Source organism: Myxocyprinus asiaticus, chromosome 21 (genome assembly GCF_019703515.2).
Source record: "Myxocyprinus asiaticus isolate MX2 ecotype Aquarium Trade chromosome 21, UBuf_Myxa_2, whole genome shotgun sequence".
Taxonomy (NCBI): domain Eukaryota; kingdom Metazoa; phylum Chordata; class Actinopteri; order Cypriniformes; family Catostomidae; genus Myxocyprinus; species Myxocyprinus asiaticus.
Genome location: NC_059364.1, coordinates 47,210,613 through 47,238,611, shown reverse-complemented (window position 1 = coordinate 47,238,611; position 27,999 = coordinate 47,210,613). Strand labels below are relative to the sequence as shown.

Below are 27,999 nucleotides of genomic sequence, written 5' to 3'. Positions count from 1 at the left end.
TGGCCCATTTTTTTTTCTTCTTTTGTTTTTCCTGTAGGTGAAGAAAATAGCAGAAGAATACTACAAAGATCTCCCATGTTACACGTCATGGGTGAAGGTTCTGTATGACTTTATCATGGATGATGAATTGAGCCCGTACTCACGTGTGAAGAGAAGACTTACAGGGGATATCAAACAAGAGTAACACCTGAACTATCACTGAGCACAACAACTGGAACCCATTTCTGCTTACCCGCACAAAACCGCATACTGTTTGAATATATCACTCACCAACTAAAGTGTGAAAGAGATATTAGTGTGATTCTAGTCTTCATTTCAAACTTAGTGACAGAAATGAAATTGCAACATTACTGTTTGTATTTAGCTGGTGTGCTTTTTTATTATTATTTTTTTTTTTATTACATTTTAATTCTAAACCATTTTGCACATGGTCTGAAGTCTGGGCTGTTTTCATGTTTTGCATTTGAATACTAATGTTTCTACATTTTTATATGCTATATGATAATATTTTCCCCATATAAGAGCTTTTAATATGACAAACATTAATGTGAAATTTGAAACTTCATATACTGTTACAATCATACTGTGTGATTAACACGTGAATAAGGAGCTGCTGTATGTAGAGAGAGCTCACGGGTATAAAATTCTAAAAGTGTAATTTGCAACATAACATATTGTCTTCAAGACAATGCCTGTTAAATAAGGTTAGACAGTGCTTAGTGGTACAATCTGTGATCATATGAAAATGTTATATTGGATTTAGCACCACAAGTACTTGATGCTCTAAATGTTACTTGTTTCTTGGCCTGTGGCTTTTTTATGCCTCCATTATTTCACCAATTACCAAAATAAACTGACGTACTATGTCAGCATTTCTACATTTTATATGTTAGATGTCATTTCTGAAAAAAAGCCTTAATACATTTGAGATCATCTAATGATTATTACTGTTGTTTATCTCATTTTACATTTGTAATAAATGTAAAAACTCAAAACAGCACTACTACACTGAATATAAGCACAGGAGTTCTTTCTGTATATTACTGTATCTTCAGAGCTAACGCATCAGCCATTCATGGGACACATTTGAGATATTATATGGCAAATAGTCTTAAATTGTAGTTTGGCAGAACAGCAGGCTGTAATTATGTGCTAGTAACAAGTATATTCTTTTTCTGCAAAAAATCCACTACCATTGACTTTTGCTCTGGGTGTGTCGAGTGTGTTGTTGGTTGCATGCATTACTGCAACCATGGTAAGACTCCTGTTTCATCATCTGTGCCTTGAAACACACAATATCCTGATATTTATAACAATGTGGTCACAATCAGTGTCATTTGTCTTGGGGTTAAAATAAATTCTGTAAGTAGCACTCTCGTCTCCCAACAGGACAGTGTGTGATGTTGATAAAGCACACGTTCTCCAACGTCCTTCATATATATATATATATATATACGCTTTATTGCATATATAATCTAATTACATTTTCAATCATGTAAAAAAAAAAAAAAAAACGTTTATCTGAGCAAAAATCTTTCCACATTGCACAATACACATGAAGATACAGCAGCACAATGATATTGAGGTTACTTGAAATGTGTGCTAACAGAAAAAGATGTAACACTTTTTTTTTATCATCACCTTCATTAAGAAAACATTTGAACAAAAGTTGGTATCCAAAAACCAAGATTTCTGATCATCATCAGCAATGTTATCTTGTGAGGGAGTCTTTCAGTTTTTCGTACATCACTCGGTCCTGCAAGGATGACAGAACGGAACCACAAATAAAATATACACACTACATCTCAATGAAAACTATGTGATAAACTTCTTTAGTCTGCAGTGTGTATTTATGAAAATCCTAAATCTATAAAGGCGGGCCTCATACTAAACTAAACCAGTTTTCACTAAAAGATTTTATGCTGGTCAACATTCGCCGACCAAATGGGGAAAAATCTGGTCAAATCACTGTTGTGTTTATTTTGCACTGAAAGATGGTGAACTTCTACAGTTTATCAAATTTTTAAAACATTGACCGATAATTCCAAATGGTGTCCTTTCTTTTGACAGATTAAAAAAAAAAAGAAAACCATTTAAATCAGGGGTGCCAAACTCATTTTAGGTTACGGGCCACATTGGACTAAGCGCCATATAGTTTTAATGTTTATAATGTTTTTATAATGATTATTACATATTTGAAAAATAATGCATTCAAATCTAATTCTAAAATCATTTTAAAATCATTTTTCAAAATCTAAAATCATCACACAGTATCATATGAACAAGTGTTATGTCTGATTTAAAATACAGGAACCTATAAATACACAGGGTTGGGGAGTAACGGAATACATGTAATGGAATTAAGTTTTAAAAATACAAAATATTAGTAACAGTTACAATTTAAATCGTTGGTGATCAGTATACAGCAACGTTCAAAATGTAGTTTGAGATTACTGAAAAGATATATATCAAGAGATATTAATTTAAACAAACGACAGTAAAATGCATATTTAGTATAAATGATGCAATCTGAGGAGTCTTGAACAGCGGTGAAACACTTTCTTATGAGGCGTTACATACATGAGCGCTTTCACACTGTTATGAGTAAAAAAGTGGATATGACGTCATTGAGGAACTTTAATGGTTCCAGCAACTTGGAAAGCACATTAAACATAGAGAAATAACCGTTCAGTGGCGGGGCAGACACTTGTGGCCTAATCAAGTGACCAATGAGCTTTATTCTGGGGTTCTCCTACGCTAAAATGAGGTAGAGCAGTCTGTTTTTATTGAACAGAAATCCTTTAGGTGTTTTTAAAGATTTCCTGTTTCAGTGGCATACCCAAAATTAAAGGCTTACAACTCGACAAAAAACAAAACAAAAACAACACGGACGGTCAGGTGTTTAGTATAAAGAAAACTTTTCAAATTGTTTGAAGTTTAATGAAACTGCTGAAAAATAATTGTAAAAAACTAAAAAAAAAACAACAACATTGAGCTAAAACTTTTCTTTTTTTCGTATATATCTCTGGATGTAAATAAGGTGGCTCTGAATAGAAACTTTGAGAGCTTTCCAACAACATTTGATGACTTTGATGTTTTTACTGATTGCAATAATATGTACAGTGCAATTATTTTGATAAATGATCAAAACAGAACACTTCCGATTTGTCTTCAAATTTCAAAGCACTTGTTCGGTTTGGGTCATAATGACTACATGCCTTTGAACGTTTATAAGACTGTAGTTATTGATATTTTGACAATTATTTTTCTCTCGCAAGCCCATTCGAGGTTAAAGGATATTTACACCAAACACGTCACGAATTTGTGAAACAAAATCACCAATGAATGGCGCTTTAGCCCCGTTCACATCTCGCTAGTCTCTGTACTGTGAAGTCGCTAGTGTGTGTTCCTACTGCTGGTGGATTGCACAACTGGCCATAGCTTTAGAAAATCTGATCACAGATGAGATGTACTGCTGGTAAAACTAAGGATACTTTCACACTAGCACTTTTGGTGTGCACTGGGGGTCGAATGATGTCAAAGTTCGGTTCGTTTGGAAAAATGTGAACGCTGTTTTCTGAACTCTGGTATAGTTTCGCCGCTGATGTGAATGCAATCGTACTAAATCGCAGAAGTGAACTTGTGATGACGTATAATTTGTGTCTTTGCAGGCTTGCGATCACAATAATTGTGTTGTAACCCATTTCTCATACCAGCTTGTCTCCAAATAAATCCCCTTCAGAGAGCAGCTCACATTCCAAGCAATCGAACCAAGTGAGAAAGCACCCTAAGATTTGGTTCTAATTTGACAAGGAAGCAGTTCTCTGGCCTATCAAATTTACATTCTGGTGTGGAGAGTGTTTCTATTTAATCTGCAGCAGTGCTCAATGCATCATATCATTGACAAGCCTGAACGATCTATCAATCTATGAATCAAACTCACTCAGAATGCCAACCGTTTCAGACAAGGTTCTTCACACATCATCCATCAATGTGGTTACAGACAAGTGATACTGAACTTCTCTGTCTTGCCTGCACTCGACACCAGTATGTCACCGGAGTCGCTGCGCACTCACTGAAAACGAATGGCATCCTGTCGCTTTGTCACTGATGGTGTGAACTGGCACAAAGCACCTTTCAGCTGGTCTGCCCTTTGCCCATCACGAATGTGAAGAAGAACTTGACAAGGTAACAACCATGGAATCACGACACGAAAGACAAGCAAGCGAATTTCCTAGCGTGGTGATCGAAAAATAACGAATCTCTCTGCAAGCTGTACGAGGAAGAAAACATTCAAGACACTTTCACACTGCTGGACAAATCACGTATACAAAGTCTGAGGGTTTAAAATGACTGCGGAATGCACATAATTGTTCAAACAAATACTGATTGTACCTTATTTACATGTGTATCTTGTTATACATTCGCTCAAAACCCTACATCTAAAAGCTCCAAGAGCTTGTAAAATTCAAGCGATAAAATCCTAAATATTTCTTCAGTCTGACCCATTGTTAGAGACTTAAGAGTTAACGTCAGTACAGTACCGAAATGGTCCACTATTTCAGGCGTCGGCCATTTTGTAGTAGTGTCCGAATTCTAAGAGTACAACTTGTTCACTACTTTTATTCACTTATTCTTACCCACAGTGCACACTGATTTACACTCACAGACGATTTAATGCCTATAATCTATCGGGGGGAGGACCGATGAGCTGGAAGAGAGAACACGTGCGAGCGATGCCAGCTTCCAGCTTCCTTCTTTCCTTCAGTGTTTGATTTCATGACTAATCATTCCTTGCTTCAAATAAAAATGTCACACGTATGATTTATTTATACAGATACAATTATAAAGATGAGTTTTGTTCTCAGGAGACTGCACAGTAGAATGATTCAAATATTTGGTTATCACATGTAGGTTATGATAACTTCAGTGCTGTTTTACGGTCGGATGAGAGTGCTCTGAGCCCATGGTTGTCTCATCTCTGCGCCTTGAAATGCTGCCCAGCTTGGATCGGAGTTTAAAGATACTAAAACATAATAAATACAATAATGTATGCATTATGAAACTAAACAGCCAAACTGCGATATATTGGTTGACCACTAAACGTGGTGAAATAACTTCAAATCATCTACACTTTGTTTTTTCACTTTCAGTGGTAAAGGATCAAACCATCTAGAAACATTCACATTAATGCCAAATTTAAGCCCCTTCAGATTCTTTGCTTTATTCTTGTCACTCACCTTCTTGGACACAGATGGCCGCACCTTCTTAAAGGCATCTTCAAAGTGAACTCTTCTCACCCTAATCTCTTCCACTGGCTCTGTGACACAAGAGATGCATTTCATTGACCCCATTTACAACTGGTTTTAAGACGCGATCACAAGCGGTCACATATGGGGGTAGACAAAAATGCTAATCTGTCCTGAATGCCTCCCAGACCGCAGTGAAGCACCACCCCTTACCTGCCAATCAAATGCTGCACTAAAACAAGAGTTTAACTTTAAAAGTAAATAACCATCCGACTGGAAAATTTGAAAAAGCAAAGACATATACAAGCACGAGAACTTCACAGATCTTCTTCAGTGTGTCTGATATCAACATGTAGTGGCACACACATTTGAAGATCAGCTAACACAGGTAATCCACTAAAATAACAGAGACTTCTGCCTGAAATGTTGCGTTTGTGCTTGGATCAAATTTGAACTGCATCTGGTAGAAACAGCGTGCCAGTTTTGTTCACGCTTTCCTTGTCTTTTCTGACCACACGTGTCTTGCATGATCCGCTCGCATCTTAATACCAGGTAAATAGGGTCTTTTATGCATGTTCTTCAGACTGGATCATGGTGTGCAGTCCTGTGCTATAGTGACACGCGAGTGTTACCTGTGTGTGTTTGTGACGGTCGTGTGCTCAGGTGAACTCTCAGAGCATTCACACATGCCTCTCGCACCAGCGCAGACAGATCTGCACCTCTAAAACACACAACCCAACAATGACCGGTAACACTTCACAATGTGTAAACATGAACAACACTTTAAAAGCATTTGTTAATCTTGTTAATGTTCATTTCTACACATACTAATACATTTGAAGCTTTAATGCATTATGAACTAACATACACTTACAACGAACAATTGTATATTTATTAAACAAAATTAATAAATGCTGCATAAAATGATTTTTCATCCTTAATTCATGAAACCTTACACAACTCACCTAAATGTATAGAACCTTATTGTAAAGTGAGCAAAAAGTAAAAAACTCAAAGTGGGACCATTTTGTTTATTAACCAGACCAACAATCTAAAAACTTACGTAAAACTGTCACAGCGTATATCATGTGCAATTTCCTCAAGATTGACATCTGAATCTAGACGGGGTTTACTGCCATTCTGAGACAAAAGAATTACAGTTAATCAACAGACACGCTGTCATTTATGCCATTCAGATGTTTTGTTAGTCTTAATCATGTTAGGATGAGGTTTACCTTGGTAATAGTGACTAATATGGCGTGTCTGTCTGCAGGAGGGGGTAATCCCACATAAAGAGTTTTGTCCAACCGTCCTGGTCTGAGCACAGCAGGATCAATAATATCTATAAACAAACATTTATATAAACAGTCAGTTATCTAAAAGTAAAACTATGTACAAATTGATGATCGATTCATTGTTAATCATTTTAAGCTTATCGATTGTCGAATAATCAACTTCAGTTCTGTCGTCTATTTTCTATTCTTAACTGAAATAAATACATGTTAGTCTGTTTAATATGAATTTAATTGAATTCATGTTTGGTGTTAACTGACAGCATGTCAGGCTATGAATCGATTAAAAATAGGGATGTCAGTTGATTGCATTTTTGAATCAAATGTATTACTTGGTATGCAGATTAATTAACAGGAGTAATTGCGTACATAAATATTTGCTGAGAAAGCCCCTAAAATAACAATCATTCACTATATGATTAAATCTTTTTTAAAGTATTAAAAAAGACAATACAAAAAGTTGCTTTAGAATCCAATCTATTGTTTATTTCCATATTATTGAACATAAGCCAATCATTGGCCTACAGTCCGCAGCAATCCATTTTGCAATTGAATTCGTCAGTCAGTCCGAGATTTATAATAAGGGCTTGTTTAAGGATGTGTCAATGTACACCTGCGTCAGACGGATGCTTTTGGAGAGTCTCGGTAGCACTGCATCATAAACATACCGTCTACAGGTGCTGCGTCAAGTTAAATGAAGTTTGAAACTTAGAACAACACGTCTTGAGGTCCCTGTGTTCGGATTTGCACTCCATCAAGCTGTGTTTGTACGCAATAATCTCGTGTTGTCTGCTCTCGCTAAGTGTGGTTTGTTCTTTGTTTGTATAAGATGTGCGTTGCCTATAGACCATTTCAAGGATTGTTCGTTGGTGACGTTAAGTCATTGCATCAGCTCTGTCAGAACTTTGTGTTCGGACCAAAGCAGACTTATTAGGTCAGCGTGTCCTGAAATTTTACATCATCAAACCATTAATCTTATGAATCTGTTCACACTTTAAAGCATTAAAACTGAACTTATCAGGAAATGTTACAATTTCTCACAACTTTTTAGGGAAATTGCCAGAGCTAATTTACCAGCATTTTCCAACAGGTTCAAACATGACCTCTAAATGGAAAATTGCAAATAAATATCACCAAAAATATCACAAAAGGTAATCAAGGTAACTGGAGACAGTAAATGCATGCATTTGTTTGGACATGATATGAATTTACCAGGATACAGGACTAATGATTTAAGTCAATTAGTCCAGAATTCATAAAAGTCCAGACTTTAAACCCCTTTTGCAGTATTAACACTAACAATTAATCGATTGTTAATTGTGATGATCCATCACAATCCATTATGTAAAAATTCCTGAAAATTGACATCCCTGGTTCAAGAGAGACATTCAGAGATATTATCTCTTCAAGAGTTATTACCTGGTCTATTAGTGGCAGCCATGATGAAAACCTGTTGACGATTCTCAACGCCGTCCATCTCTGTGAGCAGCTGATTCACGACACGGACGCTAGACCCTGACTGACAACACACACACAACCATTACACCTCCTCAGAGACTGTCATTAAGTTATTACAATTAAAAAATGGGTTTATAAAACTAGATAATGGGCTCTATTTTAAGACCACAACGTCTTAAAAGCGGAAGTGTAATTCGTGCGCCACTACTGTCACCAAGCGGAATAGCAAAAATAATGTTTTCAAACAGATTTCACTCTTCCCATTTTCCACTGGTTGTACGGTACAGATAGTCCTGCACCAAACTCACGCCACTGGCCGATCCCGAGTTCCTATGTCAGACTGGACGTTATCTCAAACAAACATAGTAATGTTTTGATAGTATCACTGAGCCACAGTGTTAAACTGTGAAATCAACCTACAAATTGTTTACTTATACCATATAAGAATGTTAACATTGCAAATTATTTCACACATTGGCTTTAAACGCAGTGCTATGCAATATCCCATGCAAGTAAAGTCAGTGGGCATGGCCATGAAGTTCTGGCATTTCCGTGCAAGCATGTACAAAGTCTAGGTGTGAGTAGGTTGGCAAAAACATATGAGTGCACATCACAAGCAATAAACGAAGACAGCCCATTTATAAGAAGCTGGTAGCTAGTGTAAATGGGATGTATGCCATACATTTTTATATAATGGAAATATAGACCATTTGTGTCTTAAATTATTTTGCACAGTAACTGTGGCACTTCACTTAAATGTACCTCCCATATATTATTTCCGCGTACACTCCCACCCACACCCAGTAGCACACTGCCTGATAATTGGATAAGACAGCACATATCCCTGCACCTAACGGAGGTATATAAAAAAAAAGAAAAGAAAAAGAGGGCCCTTCTGAACTTTCTGAAGTATAATAATCATACTAGTATAAAATGTAAATGATTTCATGAATGAATCTGATATGAGTTTGCTCTTACCTCATGTTCTGAGCGCCGAGGACAAAGTGCATCAATCTCATCAAAGAAGATGACACAGGGGGCGGAGTTACGACCTCTCTGAAACACCTGACGGACAGCTCGCTCGCTCTCACCCACATACTACAACAAATCAATGACATTCATGCAGACAGCCTGTTAGAACAAGTGAATCTCAAGAAAGAAGTCAAATACATGTCATTTATTGGTAACCTATCATGTCTGTGTTGTGTTTCAGCCAAAAAAAAAAAAAAAAAAGGAAAATTACATTTAAAATGAATCCTATTTTTTGCACCATTAAAGGATTGTTGAGAAAAATCCCAGAATTTAAGTATTTTTTTCAGTAAAATGTAGACATCCGTTGCTCGTTCATGGGCGCTATGAGAGAAGCTTGTTCACAGTGACTTAAATACTGGGCAGTCACATGGACTACTTTTATGACACTTTTGGGTTTTAAGTTTTAAAGTGAGGCACTATCAACTGCCGTTGGGTAGAGTCACGTGGTGCCGTGCGAGGAGTGGACCTGTGAGCAGTGAGCTCTGCGCACTTTGCTAGTTTTAATGCTATTTGTGTCATAAACCGGTGAGATTCGATACATCCTGATTCTTGACTGTTCTAGGAAGACAATATGTAAAAAATTCAAAATCCTCGGGCTCTGGAGATATTAAAAGACACTTATGTGCTCAAGCTGACTCCCCGCATCTGCAGGCCGGAAGCCCTGGACTCAATTTGGACGGTGAACAAAGAAATTCGGTATGAACTGATGAACGTGTCGGCAATGCTGATGAATTGGATGGCAAAGTTGTCGCGGGGGCTCTCGTAGGCGTACATGGACTATTTGAGTTTAGAGGGATGGACGCTGGTTGGCAATGTCGTGCACGGGGTTAATGCGCACGTGTCTCTTTTTTCTGTTTGTTTTGTTCTGGGGAAAGTTCTGGGGTTAACTGTTGCACTAATGTTGGAATGTGGTCTTTATAATTTTAGTTTTGACACACAATCTATTTTTTCTAATATGTCAAAATGTCAAATGTTAATATGAGTGGATTATCTCTCTCCACGTGGAATGTGAATGGGTTGGGGCACCCCATAAAAAGAAGGAAGGTTATTTCTTTTTTAAACGTAAGAAATATGATAATGTGTTTCTTCAAGAAACGCATCTTTCCCCACAGCAAGCTGAAAATTTGGGAAGATATGGGGTGGACATGTTTTCTTTAGTGCTGGCTCAAGTAAGAGCAGGGGAGTCATTACATTGATAAGTAAGTATCTATTATTATTATTTATTTATTTATTATATATATATATATATATATATGTATATACATTTATTTTTAATCTGCGTGTGTACTCGGACTTTGGTCACAGGGATGTTTGTTGGGGGTTGGGGTGGGGATCGGGAGGGGGGAAGGGAAATAATGGGGTTTAATGGTTGACTCTGTATATGAATGTTTTTCTTTGTTATGTGTCATGTTGAGAAGCAACCAATAAAAATGTTAATCTTCATTAAACATCTCCTTTTGTTTTTTGCATACAGTCAGAGGTGGGTAGTAACGTGCTAGATTTACTTGAGTAAATTTTTGGGGAAAAAATTACTTTGTGTATATTTAAAGGTGGGTACTTTTCACTCTTAAGTAAATTTCTAATGAAAAAAATGTACTTTTACTTTGTTACAATGGGCGACGTTCCTGTCTTTTAAAAACATTACTGGTTTTAATTTAATAAGTGTAAATAATGCATAATTTATTGAGAGATTTTTGAGAGGGACTTTTACGACAGCTCTGTCACTGGAGGCAAGTCCACCACTGCAGCAGCAGCAAGCAAGCCAAATAAACACTTTCTTCGCTCCACACCATGAAAAAGAGTAGGCATGCAGTGCCTTCATTTTACACTAAGACAAGTGGATATTTCAAGACTAAAATTGCAGCGCGGCAAGTTTTAGCGATTATGATAATGTGGGCTTGTCTGTGTCATTGTCATTTTTAGGATGATTCTGTAACTATGGGCACTTATGACCTCAAGTTTATAAGTATACATTTTTATATCAGTGTTGCAATATCAGTTCCTAAATCCATGTAAATATCTGCGTTAAGTGTAAACGTCTTATGCTTTGCAGATCACATGCTTGACTTCTGGAGCGTTTGACAGATGTGGCGCATTTTTCTCATGGACAACAAAAAGCAAGCTCTGAACTTAAATAAGCCCAACATGCTTCCAAATACAGAGATAAGTTGCAGTTTACCTTTAGTGTACAGAACTAATTATCTAAATTCTTTCAACACTGAAAATACTGTAACTGTACTGATCTGAGAATCCATACAGGACTTTAAAAAGCGACAGGACTTTGAAATAGTGACAGTAGGCGTTAATAAAGCATGATCTTGTTTCGTTTTATTCAGCATTACATATAATCGGGCCTGTGGGACATTGTTCACGTTTTTCACCATAATAATTACTAGAAACTGGTTTCCAAACTCCTCTTTTAATTGACAGATTTGTCCAAATCTGACAAGCGTCCTTAAAGTGAGTTCAACCATAAATTCATGTTCTGTCATAATTTCCCACCCTCATGTTGTTCCAAACCTGTGTGACTTTGTGTATTTTTTGGAACCCAAAAAAAGATATTAGCCATGAAGTCACAATTCCCTTTTAAAATATGGAAGGGAAAAACGTGCAGTGACAGTAAATGGTGATTATAAGGCTAACAATCTGTCTGACATCACTTTAATTGTGTTGCATTTAAGTCATATGGTTTTGAAACAACATGAGGGTGTATGATGACAATTTCCATTAATAATAATAATTCTTATTATTAGTATAACTATTATTATTCTGTAATACATGTTAAATATGTATTATGTAATGGAATACTGGGCCGTAATTGTCCATTATGTTTTATGTGGAAGTAACTAGATACTCGCTACTTGACTATTCTTTTAATTGGATACTTTCTTACTCTTACTAGAGTAGTTTTTTTACATTACTACTTTTACTTCTACTTGAGTAATAATTTGTTTTTGTTTTTAAGTAATTTTACTTTTACTTGAGTACAGTTTTTGGTACTCTACCCACCTCTGCATAGTCATACGGTTTTGAAATGACATAAGTGTGAAAGTGTTGTCATCATTTACTCAATCTCATGTTGTGACAAACCAATATGATTTTCTTTCTTCCATGGAAGACAAAAGATTTTAAGCAGAATCCTAGCCACAATTACCACTATTATTACATTATTTTCATGACAATTAAGGCCCCCCTCCCCTCCCCCTTATTCAATATCTCACCATATTGAGTAACTCTGGACCCTTGACAGAGATGAAATTTAAGCCAGACTCATTGGCAACAGCCTGTAACGAGACAAAACTCATTTCAAATACACAGGCCAAAGAAGAAGCAACTGTTAATGTATTACAAGAGAAATGAAAGAATTTGTGGTAATAGACATAAAACAAACTTTAGCTAATAGGGTCTTTCCACATCCGGGTGGTCCAGCAAGCAGCACTCCAGAGGGGGCGTTTAGACCCAGAGCCCTGAAATGCTCCGGATTATGAATGGGGGCCTGGGAATGTGCAAACACAACCGTGAAATCTGACCTTATTTTTATTTTTTTGCTTCACCTCAACAATTTTACTAGGTAAAATCAAATAAAATATTATGAAATACACAGGATTAATTGTGAATCTAAGAACCTGAATTTATATTTTTGAAATAAAGAAATTCGAAATTGATATTGTACATTTTTAACTAGGAATTTTGTGCAAAATTCAATATTAATGAAAAAGTTCTTGTCTATAGGATTAATATTCCACTGACTGCAAAAAATGGGTGATCAAGACGCATTTAATTTAGTTATGTCATTAATAAAAGAGTAAACTAGTTCTGCAACAACGTGTACTAGACTATCAGCTAACAACATAAGTGGGGAAGTCAATTCTGTTTACCCTATAACTGGACCCAATTATGGGCTTCACAGAGGGGTTTCCATTTTTAACTCTCTAGGGGAAGCTTTACCATGATGGCCATGTTGAGCTCCTCTCGGATGTCATGCAGTGCACCAATGTCTTCCCATGTGACGTCTGGTACAGTGGCAAAGCCTTCACGTTTAGCAGAAGGCTGAACTTTGGACAACGACGTCTTGAAGTCTGACATGACGACACAGAGTCCAGCTAGCTGCTCTTCAGTCAGAGACTCGTTCTTCTTTAACAAAGACAACAGTTGCACCAGCTCCACCTTCTGCCGAGAAGATAGACTGCATTAATGTCAACAAGACATGATGGCAGGAACTAAATAAAACTTAAATACATGGCACAAGGCAACCATTTAAAAAGTCTTGAAGAAGTTAAGCTAATATTACTCCACAATGAGTTCTTCTTACATTCTACAGCTACACTGACAAAGTTTATATAATGTAAAGCCAAACTCTAAAAAAAAAAAAAAAAAAAAAAATCACACAATGTGCAAAAACTTAATCTAGATACAGGGGTGGGGTGGGTCAGTGATTTGGCCACTTCAGATTTTCCAAGGTCAATGAAAATGAGCACTGCCTCCTGGAGTTTTTGCTCTGGCCACGATCTCGTGTAAGGCATATGCTGAAAGCCATGGATTTGCAATGTTCTCTGACACAGTGCAACTCTAGTGTGTAGGCACCCATAACTGACCCTTAACTGCTTCTTCCTGTCCATAAAGCCCTGCATCAGTTCTGGGAGGAAGGAAATAGTTATTATGCTCAAGAACAAACAGGAGTTAAATTGGGCTGGGACCTTTTGTCAGTTTTGTTTGTCGCTCCATTCCATTTCCTGTTTGCTCCAGTCCAGTTTTTGTTTGATCCATTTCCGTCTCCATTTAGTGACCATACTTCTACACCTTTAAAGATTCTTTAAAGTGTATTAAGCATTATGCTTCCTTCTAGCCAGTGGCAGTTCATGGTTTACTTTATTCACCTAGAGCGGCACTGTTCTCACGGATCAGTGCATCTCACACGTTCCAGCTTGCCCTGTTCTACAAGCTGACTTTTAAGCCTCGTTGAATAGGCAAAGTTGGCAAATTTCTTCTCTAGATCAAACCTGCATGCAGTAGAAGAGCAGCTGATTGCTTGCAAATGATGTCAGAAAGCATGAAACGCAAGCTGTAGATAAGCCCAGAGTGCTGGGTGGAAACAGCAGAACAGAAGCCCTTTTCAGAAAGAATTTTTTTTTTAGCCGAACTGAAGACAAAATATACTGTCATAAGAAATCTCAGTTTTACATCTGGTCTTATTTATTGCTGTTTGAAGATGTTTTGCCACTTCAACACTTGTGAGTGATGGCAAAATATCTGGCATATCACTCACCAGGACTCGCCATGACCCAACAGGAAATACCACATAGATACCGGCACTGGGGTGCACAGTCACTATTAGGGCTGCACAATTATGTCATGTTTTGCCAACACTACCAATAAGTGTTGTAACCCTCTTTAAGGATGTTCAGACTTGGGTATACTCTTTAAAAGGACCAATACAGACCGCTTTCAGTGACCCAACAATGAAAAAGAACAGTTTTTTTTTTAGTTTTTTTTTTTATATCAGTTGTGATATTGTCTCAGTCCACTTTATATTCACATGGTTGTTTTTGAACCCAGTCGACTTTGTCGTTATTCAATATTATAATAATATAATGATAATTTCAATTATTACTTTTATTACTAATATTTCATATTTCTGTATTCATTTCTTCACAACGTCAAACCCTTGAGCCTTTATTTTGGCAGAAAACTGAAGCAAGACCTCTACGTTTCTGTGTGTAGTTGTCAACAGTTTGTAATGCGCTGAGAACTGTTCTGTCATAAAATGCTGAAAACCTCTGACTACAAAAATTATTGAAATTAGACAACTGTAAGAATAAAGTGAACCTAAACTGATAGTGAGTGAAGCCGAGGTGGGTGGCACCCGTCGGCTTGAAGCAGAGCCCAAGCGGCCTGGATGAATGAGCAGAACTGGTCAAATGACTAAGTCAATGCAGTCGAGAGAAGGTGTGCTCCATGGTCACAGTGACGGTGACTGAAGCCGAGGAGGGTGGCTCCCCTCAGCTTGACAACATGCCCCAGACCCCTGGATGTGCAGTTTGAACAGGGGGTTTGGTGATTTATCCTATCAGGAGCAGGTGAGCTCCATGGTCTCACTAACAGTGAGTGAAGCCCCTCGGCTTGAAGCAGAGCCCAAGGGGCCCGGATGAATGAGCAGAACTGGAAAAGTCAATGTTTTCGGGAGGAGCGGTTCCTCCAGACCCTCAGTGATGGTGACGGTAGCCATGGAGGGTGGCTCCCCTCAGCTTGAAAGCATGCATGACCCCCTGGATGTGCAGTTTGAATATGGGCTTAAAATGTGCTTGGAGTATGTGAAAGAATACAGTGCCATTTCTTCAATTTGAAGCGCACAGTGCATGGAGACTGTGATTTTGATTTTATTTCCATTAATTGTGCAGCCCTAGTCATTCCTACATTGCATTATTAGTATCTGGTCAAGTGGGAATACAGCAAATAGGATTACCAATTAGATTTTGTTTCTGTCACTTAGTTAAAAGTGTGTCTCAGGATATGGGCTGGTAACACAAAAAGATAACTGACTACTCTTGTCCCATATTTTGTTAGAGACATTCATGTGTTGGCTATTTGTTGTGTGGTCATGACTCATGACTGCTGTACCGGTGCCAGTGACGTGATGTCTTCAGTGGTCTGCTCCAGCAGAATTCTGTTGACAGCGGTCATAGCCGCCTCTCGACACAGCGCCATTAAATCTGCACCCACGTAACCTGGTGTGAGACGCGCCAACTGCCTGTAGTCAAAATCCTCTGGCAGCTTGATTTTCCGACAAAGTGTCCTCAGAATCCTGGGATGGGAATAATTAAAGAGAATTAAAGGAGAATTATTGTCAAGACATTCACCTGACATTTGTATTAGCCGCTTTTCCACCATCGGGCCAGCGCGAGGCAGGGCTATTAACTGACCAGCCGGGGCTAATAGCCTCGGAGCCGCCAGACCAAAATCGATATGCATTCCCATCATCAGGCCAATAGCCCCACAGCATTGCCCTAAAACCCACCCTTAAAGGATTAGTTAATAGTTCACCCAAAAATGAAAATTCTCTCATTATTCACTTACCCTGATGCCATTCCAGATGTGTATGACTGTCTTTCTTCAGCAGAACACAAATGAAGATTTTTAGAAAAAGATAGAGCTCTGTTAGGTCCTAATATTGAAAGTACATAGGTGCCAGTACACTGACGGTCTAAAAGTCATATTTAGACAGCATAAAAGTAATCCACGCAACTTGCAATATAAGGACCTGACAGAGCTCGATCTTCTTCTAAAAATCTTCATTTGTGTTCTGCTGAAGATAGACAGTCAAACACATCTGGGACGGCATCAGGGTAAGTGAATAATGAGAGAATTTTCATTTTTGGGTGAACTATCCTTTTAATATGCCACCCTGGTGCAAATGTCACATACCCCGCCCATTACACAAGCAAGAAGGAAGCTCAAGCTGAGGTATCAAGTTATCTAGTTATTTAGAATATGGAGTTTATAATGTATGTAAACATTAGCTAGAATATAAGTCAACAGTGACAACTCCCCAACTGTAGCTACCATGGTGTCCTGAGTGGTCTCTCCAATAACAGCAAGACAATGTCCCAGCACACCTTCCATGATCTCGAACAATGGAAAGTTCTTCCTTTGGGCACCATTTTGACCACTGTGTCTCTTAACAGTGTACTGTGCCTGCAAATTTTTTGTGTTTTTTCTGTACCTGTACCATTGTGCACTGGATACACAACTTGGCAAGTTTGGCGGCAATACACATAATCACGTCTGAGTTTTGGCAGAAGGCCTCAATTCCCAGTTGGCCTTGTTTGGCCAAAGTGTAATCAGAGTAAGAACAGACGAGGCACGATAAAGCCCACGAAGTGACAGTGGGAATGCACCTGGCCCTGGCACACGCTAGCACGCCTCATTTGGCCCGATAGTTGAAACGCGGCTGCAGTCAAGACATTCAATATGACTTATAATGTGCTATCGTCAGCTCTCCTTATCGCATTACATTACAGAACTGTAAACTTTAGGTCCATGTAGATCTGTTGTTCTTGAACAAAGGATCCGCATGGAATATGTGTGCGTGTGTGTTTCAAACCATCACAACAAACTCAAAAACACCCTTTTTTGGCCAGATTTTGTTTGAAATGACATCAGACCCGTTCAATCTTCGATTTTGTAAGTATGCTGTGCCTTAAGCCTCAACTCAACTCTCTCAACACAAAATGAAACTACAGTGAAGCCCATGACTGTATTTGCATTCAGTGCTGAGTAGATTACTTCTGAAATGTAATTTATTTAGGGAATTAGGAGTAGGGATTAGATTTTTTATTATGCAGCTTTGAAATGGATAATGAAAGAATGTCTCTTGATATGATGAAGAGATGTATGATTTGCACCTCCTCATAATCATTCCGACTATGTCTGCCATTCTAAAGCATGTACCAAAAGTGCATTTGCATGCTACAAAAGAACAAAGTTCCCAGCACCCGGCAAGTGCACCTCTGAAATGTTTGTTTGCTTTTTACAAAATAGTGTCTAGAATTATGGACAGGTGGACGAGGGCTTGTTTGAATTTTTTTTTTACAAAGCAAGGTGCGAATGCAAACAGCTCTGCATTTATTTGTGCATGAATTATTATTAAAACAGAATCCACATTTTCTGTGTATTTGTGGTTTGAATGAAGCACTTTTAATGCAGTGTATCATTTGGTAGCTGCATGCACACATGGCTAGATGATACATAGAATAATTATTCAAATGCATTATATAGAGAGAACAGATATACAAATAAAGCGAACACTTTTTTCATGTTATATAATACAGAGAATTTCCAAGTGCTTCTTAAGATTGGATGTGGAGTCTATTTCAGTGGCTATATTTTTGTAAGGCAAAGATTGCTTTGCTCACTTATTTCCCCCCCATCTCTAGTTATTTCTATACGTGGTTACATGAAGAACAGCACTGTCTTCAATGTAGTAGGATGTGGTGTTACCTGGCTAGGCCTATCACGTGTATTTCAGGCTCTGGCTCAGACCGGTCTTTTAAAATTTAGGAGCATAATTAGTAAGTTATTGCCATTGGCTGATTGTTAATATAATCAAGAATATAATCATGTAATCCATAAAAAGTAGCTAATCTGATTACATACAATATAATTTGTAATGTTATCAAATTACAAGTACTTAATTTTTGTCATCTGATTACATGTAATCCGTTACTACTCAGCACTGTTTGCAAGGCCAATCGTGAAGCATCTGTACAAATGTATTTATCCAAACAGTGAGCAATTTTTTACATTGTTCAAACAGTCTGAGCTCAGTATTTATTAAAGGGTTAGTTCACCCAAAAATGAAAAATGACCCTCATGCCATCCCAGATGTATATGACGTTTCCTTCTTCAGCAGAACACATTTGAAGTAAAACAGAAAAAATATCTTGGCTCAGTAGGTCCTTAAAATGCAAGTGGATGGTGATCAGACCTTTGAAGCTCCAAAAAGAACAGACATTCAGCAAAAACTTCATCCATATGGTTCCACTGGTAAATTCATGTATTGTAAAGCGAAATGATCGCTTTTGGTGCAAAAAATATCAATATTTAAGTACTTTTTAACTATAAATAATCACTTCCAGTCAGCAGCAGTATGCGTGTGTGACGTAATCGCGTTTGGCACGTTCACACGAGAACAGACGCACGTGCGACTCACCCGGAAGAGTTGCGCTGTTTACAACCGAGTAGGAGGAACGCTGTACAGAAGCTCCATTGGTTTTGGTATAGATCTGTATTTGTATCTGTAGGTTTACTCACAATGGTGCATTTCTGTGCTCATCCTGGATGTCTTAAGCGAGAGAAAAATGTGAGATTACATCCGAACATGCCAAGGCAAATACGTCACATGAAAGACCGTGTGGATTCCGCCCTCTCATGAATGTGTAGAATTAAAAAGTATACTTAAATATTAGTAGGCTATTATTATATAATATTACCCAGCTACAACTGACTCTAATGGTCTACATGTTAGTTATTTTTTTTTCCTACAGTAGTTTGGTGTTATTTTGTAAATAAGTGAAACATACTTCAGCCGCGCACCCTCGTCAGGAATCCCCAGACAGATCTCTCGGTCAAACCTGCCTGCTCTACGCAGGGCTGGATCCAACGAGTCCGGACGGTTAGTGGCTCCAATAACCAACACCTGAGCTGGTTCTGATATTGAATTTAGATCTAAAGTAAACAAGAAACGCAAATATGAAATGTATTATGTGTCTTTAGAGTGATAAAAATTAGCTACACCACATTGAAGGCACATGAGCAAAGTGGTTAACAAGCGGACCAGTTTCATTCAGTAAGACGCACCGTCCATGCAGGTGAGTAACTGAGCGACGATCCTCCTCTCCATGTCTTTAGAGGCCATCTCTCTTTTTGGCGTGATGGCATCAATCTCGTCAATGAACAGGATACAGGGAGCACTGTTCTATTGGAACAACAGAAGGGATATACAGTTTAAACAAGTATGAGCCACTCTTGCACAGATAGAGGAGAAGTTTTTGCCAGGTATGGCCCCATTTACACCTGACAATAACATCTGTCACTGATAATAAGCACTAAATACAGCGATGTGAATCTTACTTTGGCTTGCTCAAACAGTTCACGCAGTTTCTGCTCTGATTCTCCGGAGACTCCTGACACCAGCTCTGGAGCAGAGACCTTCAACATCAGCAGACCCGTCTCCTACACGCAAACACACACAAAATAACACACTCGCTCATGTTGTTCATACACAGTGAAGAACATACAGATATCCATATGATTGAAATGACTCACTCCGGCCACGGCCTGAGCTAACAGCGTTTTCCCGCATCCTGGCGGCCCATGAAGCAGGAATCCCCGTGGAGGTACAATTCCCAGCTGCTGGTACACTTCTGGATGTCTCATATGGATCAGCAATTTACACACCTCCTGAAGAAGAGAGGCAGATGCAGACAGCAGTTATACATTCATATGTAGGAAGTTCAAATATTGATAAATGTATAGAGATTATTATGACTGAAGCGCACCGCTAGCGTGTCTTCACTGCCTCCGAAATCCTCAAACTTCACAGTTGAGTACTGAAGTTCAGGGGCTTTGTTCTTCCCTTCAATTCAAATGATAAATAATGCATTTATTACAGACCATCTGATTAAAAGCCTTTTCTTTTTGGGTGAATCTCACGAAATCTGACAAGAACACGTCTGGGTCACATTTCAATTAGGGATGCACCAATGTATCGGCCGCTGATATTTATCGGCCAAGTAATAACCAAATAAAAACCATCGGCAAATCGGTTTAAGCATGAAAACGGCAATATGAAAAACCATAGTTCATTCATAATTATCATCACACTTTGCAAAAACTTTTTGAATTCAAATGCACAATCCAGAAATAATGATAGGCACAGGATGTAAAAGGGTTGGCACTCCAAAGAACATGTAATATTTCATTTTTATTCCTTCTCGTTCTCACATTGAGGAAAACCATCATTACGTGACACTTGTGAAAGCGGCTCATACCTATACATTATGAGGTAAAACCATCAAAACGCTTTGAAAACAGCAAACTTTGACATCCGAGACACTGGTATGGTATCCATTAAGGCTGCACGACTGATTAAGTTTGAAATCAAACTGAGGTCTTGTGCGATTACAAAAGCAGAGACACGAGTGCACATGGCTATGAAGGACCAAACACTGCCATGCGCACTCACACAACACACAAGACTGACAGAAGAGTGCATGGCAAGAGGAGCGAAACCGAAGCCATGCGCTCACAAAAGACAAGACACTGAGCAGGAGTGTCCAAATCTCAACTCAGAACAGAAACCGAACTAGGCTGAGTCAGGACCCAGACATCACACTCCCAACATGAAAACACAGAACATGAGTGTCAGGATCCTGTCACCACTATAAACATGACTGAACCCCCCCCCCCTCAAAGAAATGCCACCTGGCATCCCAAAAAGGGGAACATCAAACAGAAAACAAAACAGAACAGACAAAAACACAAAGGGTGGGACTGGAGGCACAGACCAGGTGGGAAAAGAAGCACAGGCCAGGGCAGGACCAAAAGAACAAGAATCAAATCAAATCAAATCACTTTTAATGTCACACAGCAATATACACAAGTGCAATAGTGTGTGAAATTCTTGGCCGCAGTTCCGAGCAACATAGTAGTCGTGACAGTGATGAGACAATTTACAATAAACATCAGATTTACAACACAATTTAAAATCTAATATACACATAATTACACACAACACAATATACAAATATTAACATACACTGTACAGTATACAATACGCACTATATACATACACATTATACAATAAAAATATATTTAGTATATATATAATGTACAGTAGGTTGTATTGTACTGTATTGACATTCAGGCTGTCGGTTGATAGTAAGTTGTTAAGAGAGAAAATAATATAATAATAATATAATTTATGACAGTCCGGTGTGAGATATAAGAGTAAGAGTAATAAAGTGCAGTGCTGATGTATTTTGATCGTGGGATATCAAGAGTTCAAAAGTCTGATTGCTTGGGGGAAGAAGCTGTCATGGAGTCGGCTGGTGCGGGTCCTGATGCTGCGATATCGCCTGCCTGATGGTAGCAGTGAGAACAGCCCATGGCTCGGGTGGCTGGAGTCTCTGATGATCCTCCGAGCTTTTTTCACACACCGCTTGGTATATATTTCCTGGAGGGAGGGAAGCTCACCTCCGATGATGTGTCTGGCAGTTCGCACCACCCTTTGCAGTGCTTTGCGGTTGTGGGCGGTGCTATTGCCATACCAGGCGGAGATGCAGCCAGTCAGGATGCTCTCTACAGTGCAGGTGTAGAACCGTGTGAGGATGTGGCGGTCCATTCCAAATTTCCTCAGCCATCTCAGGAGGAAGAGGCGCTTCCGATGGACCATGTGAGTTCCTCAGTGATGTGGACACCCAGGCACTTGAAGCTGCTGACTCTCTCCACTGGTGCGCCATTGATGGTGATGGGACTGTGTTCTCTATCTCTTCTCCTGAAGTCCACCACAAGCTCCTTTGTCTTACTGACACTGAGGGAGAGGTTGTGCTCCTGACTTTCATCATTGTCAGTGATCAGACCTACCACCGTCGTATCATCAGCAAACTTAACGATGGCATTGGAGCTGTGTGTTGCCACACAGTCATGTGTGTACAGGGAATACAGGAGTGGGCTGAGAACACAGCCCTGCGGGGCTCCAGTGTTGAGGGTCAGTGATGAGGAGATGTTGCTGCCTATTCTAACCACCTGGCGTCTGCTTGACAGGAAGTCCAGGATCCAGCTGCACAGCAAGCTGTTTAAGCTCAGAGCCCGGAGTTTCTCATCAAGCTTGGAGGGCACTATGGTGTTGAATGCTGAGCTGTTATCTACAAACAACATTCTCACATAAGTGTTCTTTTTTTCCAGGTGGGAGAGAGCAGTGTGTATTGTAGATGCAATGGCATCATCAGTGGAGTGGTTGTTGCGGTAAGCAAACTGCAATGGGTCTAGTGAGGGAGGCAGCACAGAGCAGATGTAATCTCTGATTAGTCTCTCAAAGCTGATGATGGGGGTCAGAGCAACAGGACGCCAGCCATTTAAGCAAGTTATTTTTGATTGTTTTGGAACAGGCACAATGGTGGATGTTTTAAAGCATGTGGGGACTACAGACAAAGAGAGGGAAAGGTTGAAAATGTCTGTAAAAACACCAGCCAGTTGGTTCGCGCATGCTCTGGTGATGCGGCCCGGAATGCCGTCTGGACCCGCGGCTTTGTGGATATTCACCCGTCAGAAGGATCGGGTTACATCCGCTACAGAGATGGAGAGTGAACTAACCTCTGTAGCTTCGGCCGCGAGAGCTCTCTCCGCGAAGGCGGTGTTATTTCCCTAAAAATGAGCATAAAAAGAATCTAGCTCATCCGGGAGAGAGGCAGCGGGGTTTTTTTCCCTTTAAAGTCTGTGATGTTGTTAATTCACTGCCACATGCTTCTAGAGTTGGTGGTGTTAAACTGTCCTTCAGTCTTGTTCCTGTACTGATGTTTTTCTGATCTGATAGTTTTTCAGACTATAGGGCATAACTGGCTTGTTTATGCTCCTCCGCATTCCCGGAATTAAAAGCGGAGGTCCGCGCATCAAGTGCCGCGCGAACGTCGCTATTAATCCAAGGTTTCTGGTTGGGATAGATCCGTATTGTTCTGGTCGGAACGATCAGATTCACAGAATAATCGTTCCAATAATCGTTAGATTAATCGATTATCAAAATAATCATAAGTTGCAGCCCTAGACCAGGCCAAGGGGTTAGATGACAGATCAGGGAACCAGGGTGACAAAGAAGGCCAGGGTGGAACCGGAGTAGAGCCCGGAGGCCTGGATGGGCCGGGAGGCCAGTTCGGAGCCGGAGAAGAGCCTGGAGACCAAGGCAAGGTCTGAGCAGCAGGGTTCAGTGCCGGCTTCTGGGCAGAGGTCAGAAGAGTTAGCAAAGATGGCTGGGCAGTGGGTGAGGTCAGTGGCGGTACAGGACAGGTCAGACCAGGCAGTGGACAGGGCAAGCTGGCCTTTGGTGGCCACAGGAGGCTGGGCAGACTGGCTGGTGACTGGACAGAATCATCGACAGTCACAGGAGACTGGACAGACTTGTCAACAGCCTCAGAAAACTGGACAGACTTGTCAACAGCCTCAGAAAACTGGACAGATTTGTTGATGACCATGGGGAACTGGACAGGCTCACTGACGGCCACAGGGATCTGGACAGGCTCACTGAAGGCCACAGGGATCTGGACAGGCTCACTGACGGCCACAGGGATCTGGACAGGCTCACTGACGGCCACAGGGATCTGGACAGGCTCACTGACGGCCACAGGGATCTGGACAGGCTCATTGACGGCCACAGGGATCTGGACAGGCTCATTGACGGCCACAGGGATCTGGACAGGCTCATTGACGGCCACAGGGAACAGGACAGGCTCATTGACGGCCACAGGGAACAGGACAGGCTCATTGACGGCCACAGGGATCTGGACAGGCTCATTGACGGCCACAGGGATCTGGACAGGCTCATTGACGGCCACAGGGATCTGGACAGGCTCATTGACGGCCACAGGGATCTGGACAGGCTCATTGACGGCCACAGGGATCTGGACAGGCTCATTGACGGCCACAGGGAACAGGACAGACTCGTCGACAGCCTCAGGGAACTTGATGGCCGCCGTGGCCGGAAGCACTGGCAGCAACAGGGGAATAGCCTCAGTGGCTGGAAGCGCTGGCAGCGACAGGGGAACGGCCTCCGTGGACGGAAGCGCTGGCAGCGACGGGAACGGCCTCCGTGGACGGAAGTGCTGGCAGCGACAGGGGAACGGCCTCCGTGGACGGAAGCGCTGGCAGCGACAGGGGAACGGCCTCCGTAGACGGAAGCGCTGGGGAACGGGCACCTTACTTAGCAGTCGGAAACACTGCAGTAGGAGCGGCCGCCACCTCCTGGTGGTCAGCTGCATCCACTGCCGGTGAGGGAGTATTGTCGACCTCGGTCTGGGATGAAGGAAGTCTTCCGAGGCACAGGCTGAGATAAACTCGTCCCATTTCAGTGCAGACTTGATCGTAGTGGCAAGACTTCCCTTCACCTGTCTCTGGGACACAAGATCTGATGGGCTCATTCAGATCAGCCCTAAACAATTGCATAAGGCTGGCCTGATTGTGCCCCAGACCCGAGGACAGCACCAAAAACTCCAATGCATACCCCCTCACTGACTTCTCCTCCTGCTGGAGTCTGAGAAGCTTCATGGCCTGCTTGGCTCTGCATTGTGTGGTCAGTGGTGAACAAAAATAAATACTCATTCCTGCTGGGTCCATGCTGGTCGGATCGTTATGTCACAGTGCGTAAGCGGGAATAAGGACCCAATTGCAGGAATTAGTCAAATTAAAGATTTTATTAAATAAAACAATACAAACAGGGAACAAACAAACACTCACAAGGGAGAAAACTGAAAAGCAAAACAATAATAAACTTCTAAACTGAAAGACAAAATGACAAACCAGACTGGAGGCTGAGCAAACAAACAATGACATAACAACATGAGAACAAAACAATCCGACAAACACAAGAGGAAAGGGAGCACAATGGAACAGATGAGGGTAACAAGGAGGCGGGGTCAGGGAAGCACATGGCAGACAAACACAAAGCCATGTACTACCACACAACACAAGACTGACAGAAGTGTACATGGCAAGAGGACCGAAACCGAAGTCTTGCGCTCACAAAAGACGAGACATGGAGCATGAGTGTCCGAATCTCAACCCAGAACAGAAACCGAACTAGGCTGAGTCAGGACCCAGACATCACACTCCCAACACAGAACATGAGTGTCAGGATCCTTTCACCACTGACAGGTAAGGGTCTCAATGTAAATTACTTTTGTGGTAATCAACATTATGCCACAGATGCTGTTGGTTGAGCTTAACTTATATTAAACCCAGAACATTCCTTTCACTGACATTAAAATGTCACCATGAAAAAAATCATTACAGTCCTCAATATAGGCTTCGTTTTCTATAGATTTTGGGGTGAAATATGAGCGAGACATGTTCTTGACAGATTTCGTGAGATTTATCCTTTTGATGATTGTGATAAATATGAAGTGATGTATGATATGTGCATAATCAGTTTCACTCACTCTTTTTGACCAGTATTCCAGCATTGATTTCTGCATCCACGTCATTCATTTCTCCTTGTTTTTTGTTTTCCCTTCTCTTCAACTTTTCATGTTTTGATTTCTTCTCTTTCAGCTTTGATGAATCTCTCTGCTTCTGAAAACATGAAGTCTGACATGACAAAATCACATCATCACATATATTAAACTGCTATTAGCACAAACACATAAAGTGCTGCTGTGTACCGCAGTGCTGGTGGCCGCCTCCTCCTCACACAGATCAGTGAAGATGTTCTCCTGTTCTCTGTCTCCAGTTTTATCAATGATCCAGCCATCACCTTCGCTCTTCACTGTCGAGGTGCTTGCGTTTCCTCTCTGATAGAGCGACACCAGCGAGCTGTCCGTGTGATTTGTGTGCTGCTGAAACACCCAGATAAAATGAGGCCGTTTAAAACACACTGACTGACATAAGTTACATCATAGAAACTGACATTTCTAGGTTCTGCGTTCAGACAGAGGAAACAATCCATTACTTCAAGTTCAGAAATATCGTCCTCACTGTCCGTGCTGTCTCCTGTGATGTGACTGTCATCCCTGAGACACAATATCAGATCATATTAACAATAATAATCACTGTAAAAATCAAATAATAGTTTTAAGCAGCCAGATTTGAAAGAATCAAAACGATTATTCGTCATTTGTATATATGTGAGGATTACATCAATGGGAATAATATTGTCAGTACTCATGAATGCAGAGAGAGTTGTGTCATACCCATCCACTTGACTGTGTCTCGCTCTTTTGGCCAAATGTTTATTTTCCAGTGTAGTGATTTCAGACTTGCTGCATACAGCTGCATGAACTACATAGAATAATATTTCATCGTTTTTCAACAATATCATCTCAAACTTGAAGCTTCAGTAAGTAATCACCAAAGTGATAATAGCATAGTATTAAAATTCAAACAAAAAGCTGACAATTGTTTAATAAAGCAATAGTAATCCATGAACTGTCCTCCTTATGGGTGCAGTGCAGTGATACGATACAAAGGTGTTTGAAATAATAGCCTCTACCATAGTATGTATTGGAATAAAAGACCAGAACTTCCTGATTGATAAAATACACATTTACGTGAACACCTCTGAGGAGTTTATACCTTTTCCCACTTGAATCCTGAAAGCTGTCCTGTTCCTCCGGCCGTACTCCATCCTGCTCAAATCACATTATAGGCTCAGCTCTGTCAGGGTTTAACTCATCCATTGATAGAGAGAATAAAACTTACCTAAACTGCTGCTGAAGGTCAGAGGCCATTGATGAGATGTCCACATAATCATCATTATGTGCTTTCAGATACTGAAACAGGCAAAGATCACATTCTCATTTCATGAATCTCATTAGATAGGCGTATTCAGAAAGCCATTTTGAAAACAATTATTTTTGCAAATCCGTTTGGTGGTGGAGAAATTACACAGTTTAGCTTTAATTTATTGCAATCGAGTAAAATGACTAGAAAATAATGCTTTTGATATGTTTTAATTTTACAGTGAAAAAAATACATAAATAATGATCAAAGACAAATTAGTATTCAATGGATCAATAACAAAGTAATTATTTTATAGAGGGGGTCAAATTTAAAATTTGTTAAAATGGTTCAAACGATGTTGAAACTAGAAACGTTCCTTCATGTATTCAAATAAATACAATAATGTCAAAGCTCAGCTCTGGAATGCATCATTAGGGGCCCAAACACCAAAGCTATTGAAACCCAACGGTATTTGTACCGATTTCCTTTTTCTGCTCTAATAGTGCGTTAATGGTAGAGATCCCAAAGTACAGTGATCAGATCTTAATACCATAGTACTTTTTGTAAGTGGGATCAATAAAAGTCAAATATCAGTGTGATTTGTTCACTTTAAGTTTAAGGTATTTCACTCAGATCAGACACACGTTTGTTATATTATAACATATGCGCACCTGCTGGACTCTGTGTTTGAGTCTTTGATCCATATTAAATCCACTGCGGTTCTTCATCATTTATCCCACATGAGTTCACGGCAGCAGTTTATTCCCGTACAAATGTCAAAACACTGAACATAAAGACACTTCCCGCTCTCATCTGTCCATGTGAAGAATGTGCTGCTGTTAACTAGACTCAACAGCGACACTTGTCGGACTGGAGAACATCACTGACGAGGAGAAACGCTGCATTCCAGGACATTGGCACACTAAAATGTAGATTCTATTAAACTTATTCATATCAAGGATTGACATGTAACGACTCTTCAGCTG

General features: G+C 40.1%; 2 protein-coding genes across 4 annotated transcripts in view; one reads left to right on the top strand and one right to left on the bottom strand.

Annotated features, from left to right (window-relative positions):
• LOC127411750 (sphingolipid delta(4)-desaturase DES1-like) overlaps positions 1-885 on the top strand; it is a 58,087-nt gene extending 57,202 nt beyond the window's left edge. For both annotated transcript variants that reach the window (XM_051647483.1, XM_051647484.1), the window contains one exon: positions 38-885. In XM_051647483.1, the coding sequence (XP_051503443.1) occupies positions 38-184 (147 nt within the window). In that variant the 3' untranslated portion in view covers positions 185-885. The remainder of the gene's footprint in view (positions 1-37) is intronic.
• Positions 289-27,862, bottom strand: LOC127411730 (nuclear valosin-containing protein-like). 2 transcript variants are annotated; one of them, XM_051647441.1, is made up of 23 exons: positions 27,685-27,862; positions 26,993-27,063; positions 26,867-26,919; positions 26,485-26,572; positions 26,244-26,304; positions 25,957-26,130; positions 25,735-25,882; positions 20,089-20,165; positions 19,856-19,990; positions 19,661-19,762; positions 19,388-19,505; positions 19,111-19,255; positions 15,650-15,833; positions 12,980-13,201; positions 12,423-12,527; positions 12,253-12,315; positions 8,978-9,097; positions 7,961-8,060; positions 6,485-6,591; positions 6,313-6,389; positions 5,882-5,970; positions 5,241-5,320; positions 289-1,756 (listed from the first exon to the last, which is right to left on the bottom strand). In XM_051647441.1, the coding sequence occupies exons 1-23, from the start codon at positions 27,742-27,744 to the stop codon at positions 1,712-1,714; spliced, it is 2,424 nt and encodes an 807-aa protein (XP_051503401.1). In that variant the 5' UTR covers positions 27,745-27,862; the 3' UTR covers positions 289-1,711. The 2 variants fall into 2 exon arrangements, with proteins under 2 accessions (XP_051503401.1, XP_051503402.1); XM_051647442.1 differs by having other exon boundaries at positions 25,735-25,864; positions 25,957-26,127.
• Between the last annotated feature and the right edge of the window lie 137 nt (positions 27,863-27,999).

Excerpts from the sequence above, each read along its gene's own strand:
- LOC127411730 (XM_051647441.1), bottom strand. The coding sequence starts at position 27,744 with ATGATGAAGAACCGCAGTGGATTTAATATGGATCAAAGACTCAAACAC. Across the intron at positions 26,131-26,243 it reads ACGATATTTCTGAACTTGAA|CAGCACACAAATCACACGGA; the intron begins GTAATGGATTGT and ends TGGGTGTTTCAG. Across the intron at positions 1,757-5,240 it reads GGCCATCTGTGTCCAAGAAG|GACCGAGTGATGTACGAAAA; the intron begins GTGAGTGACAAG and ends TCATCCTTGCAG.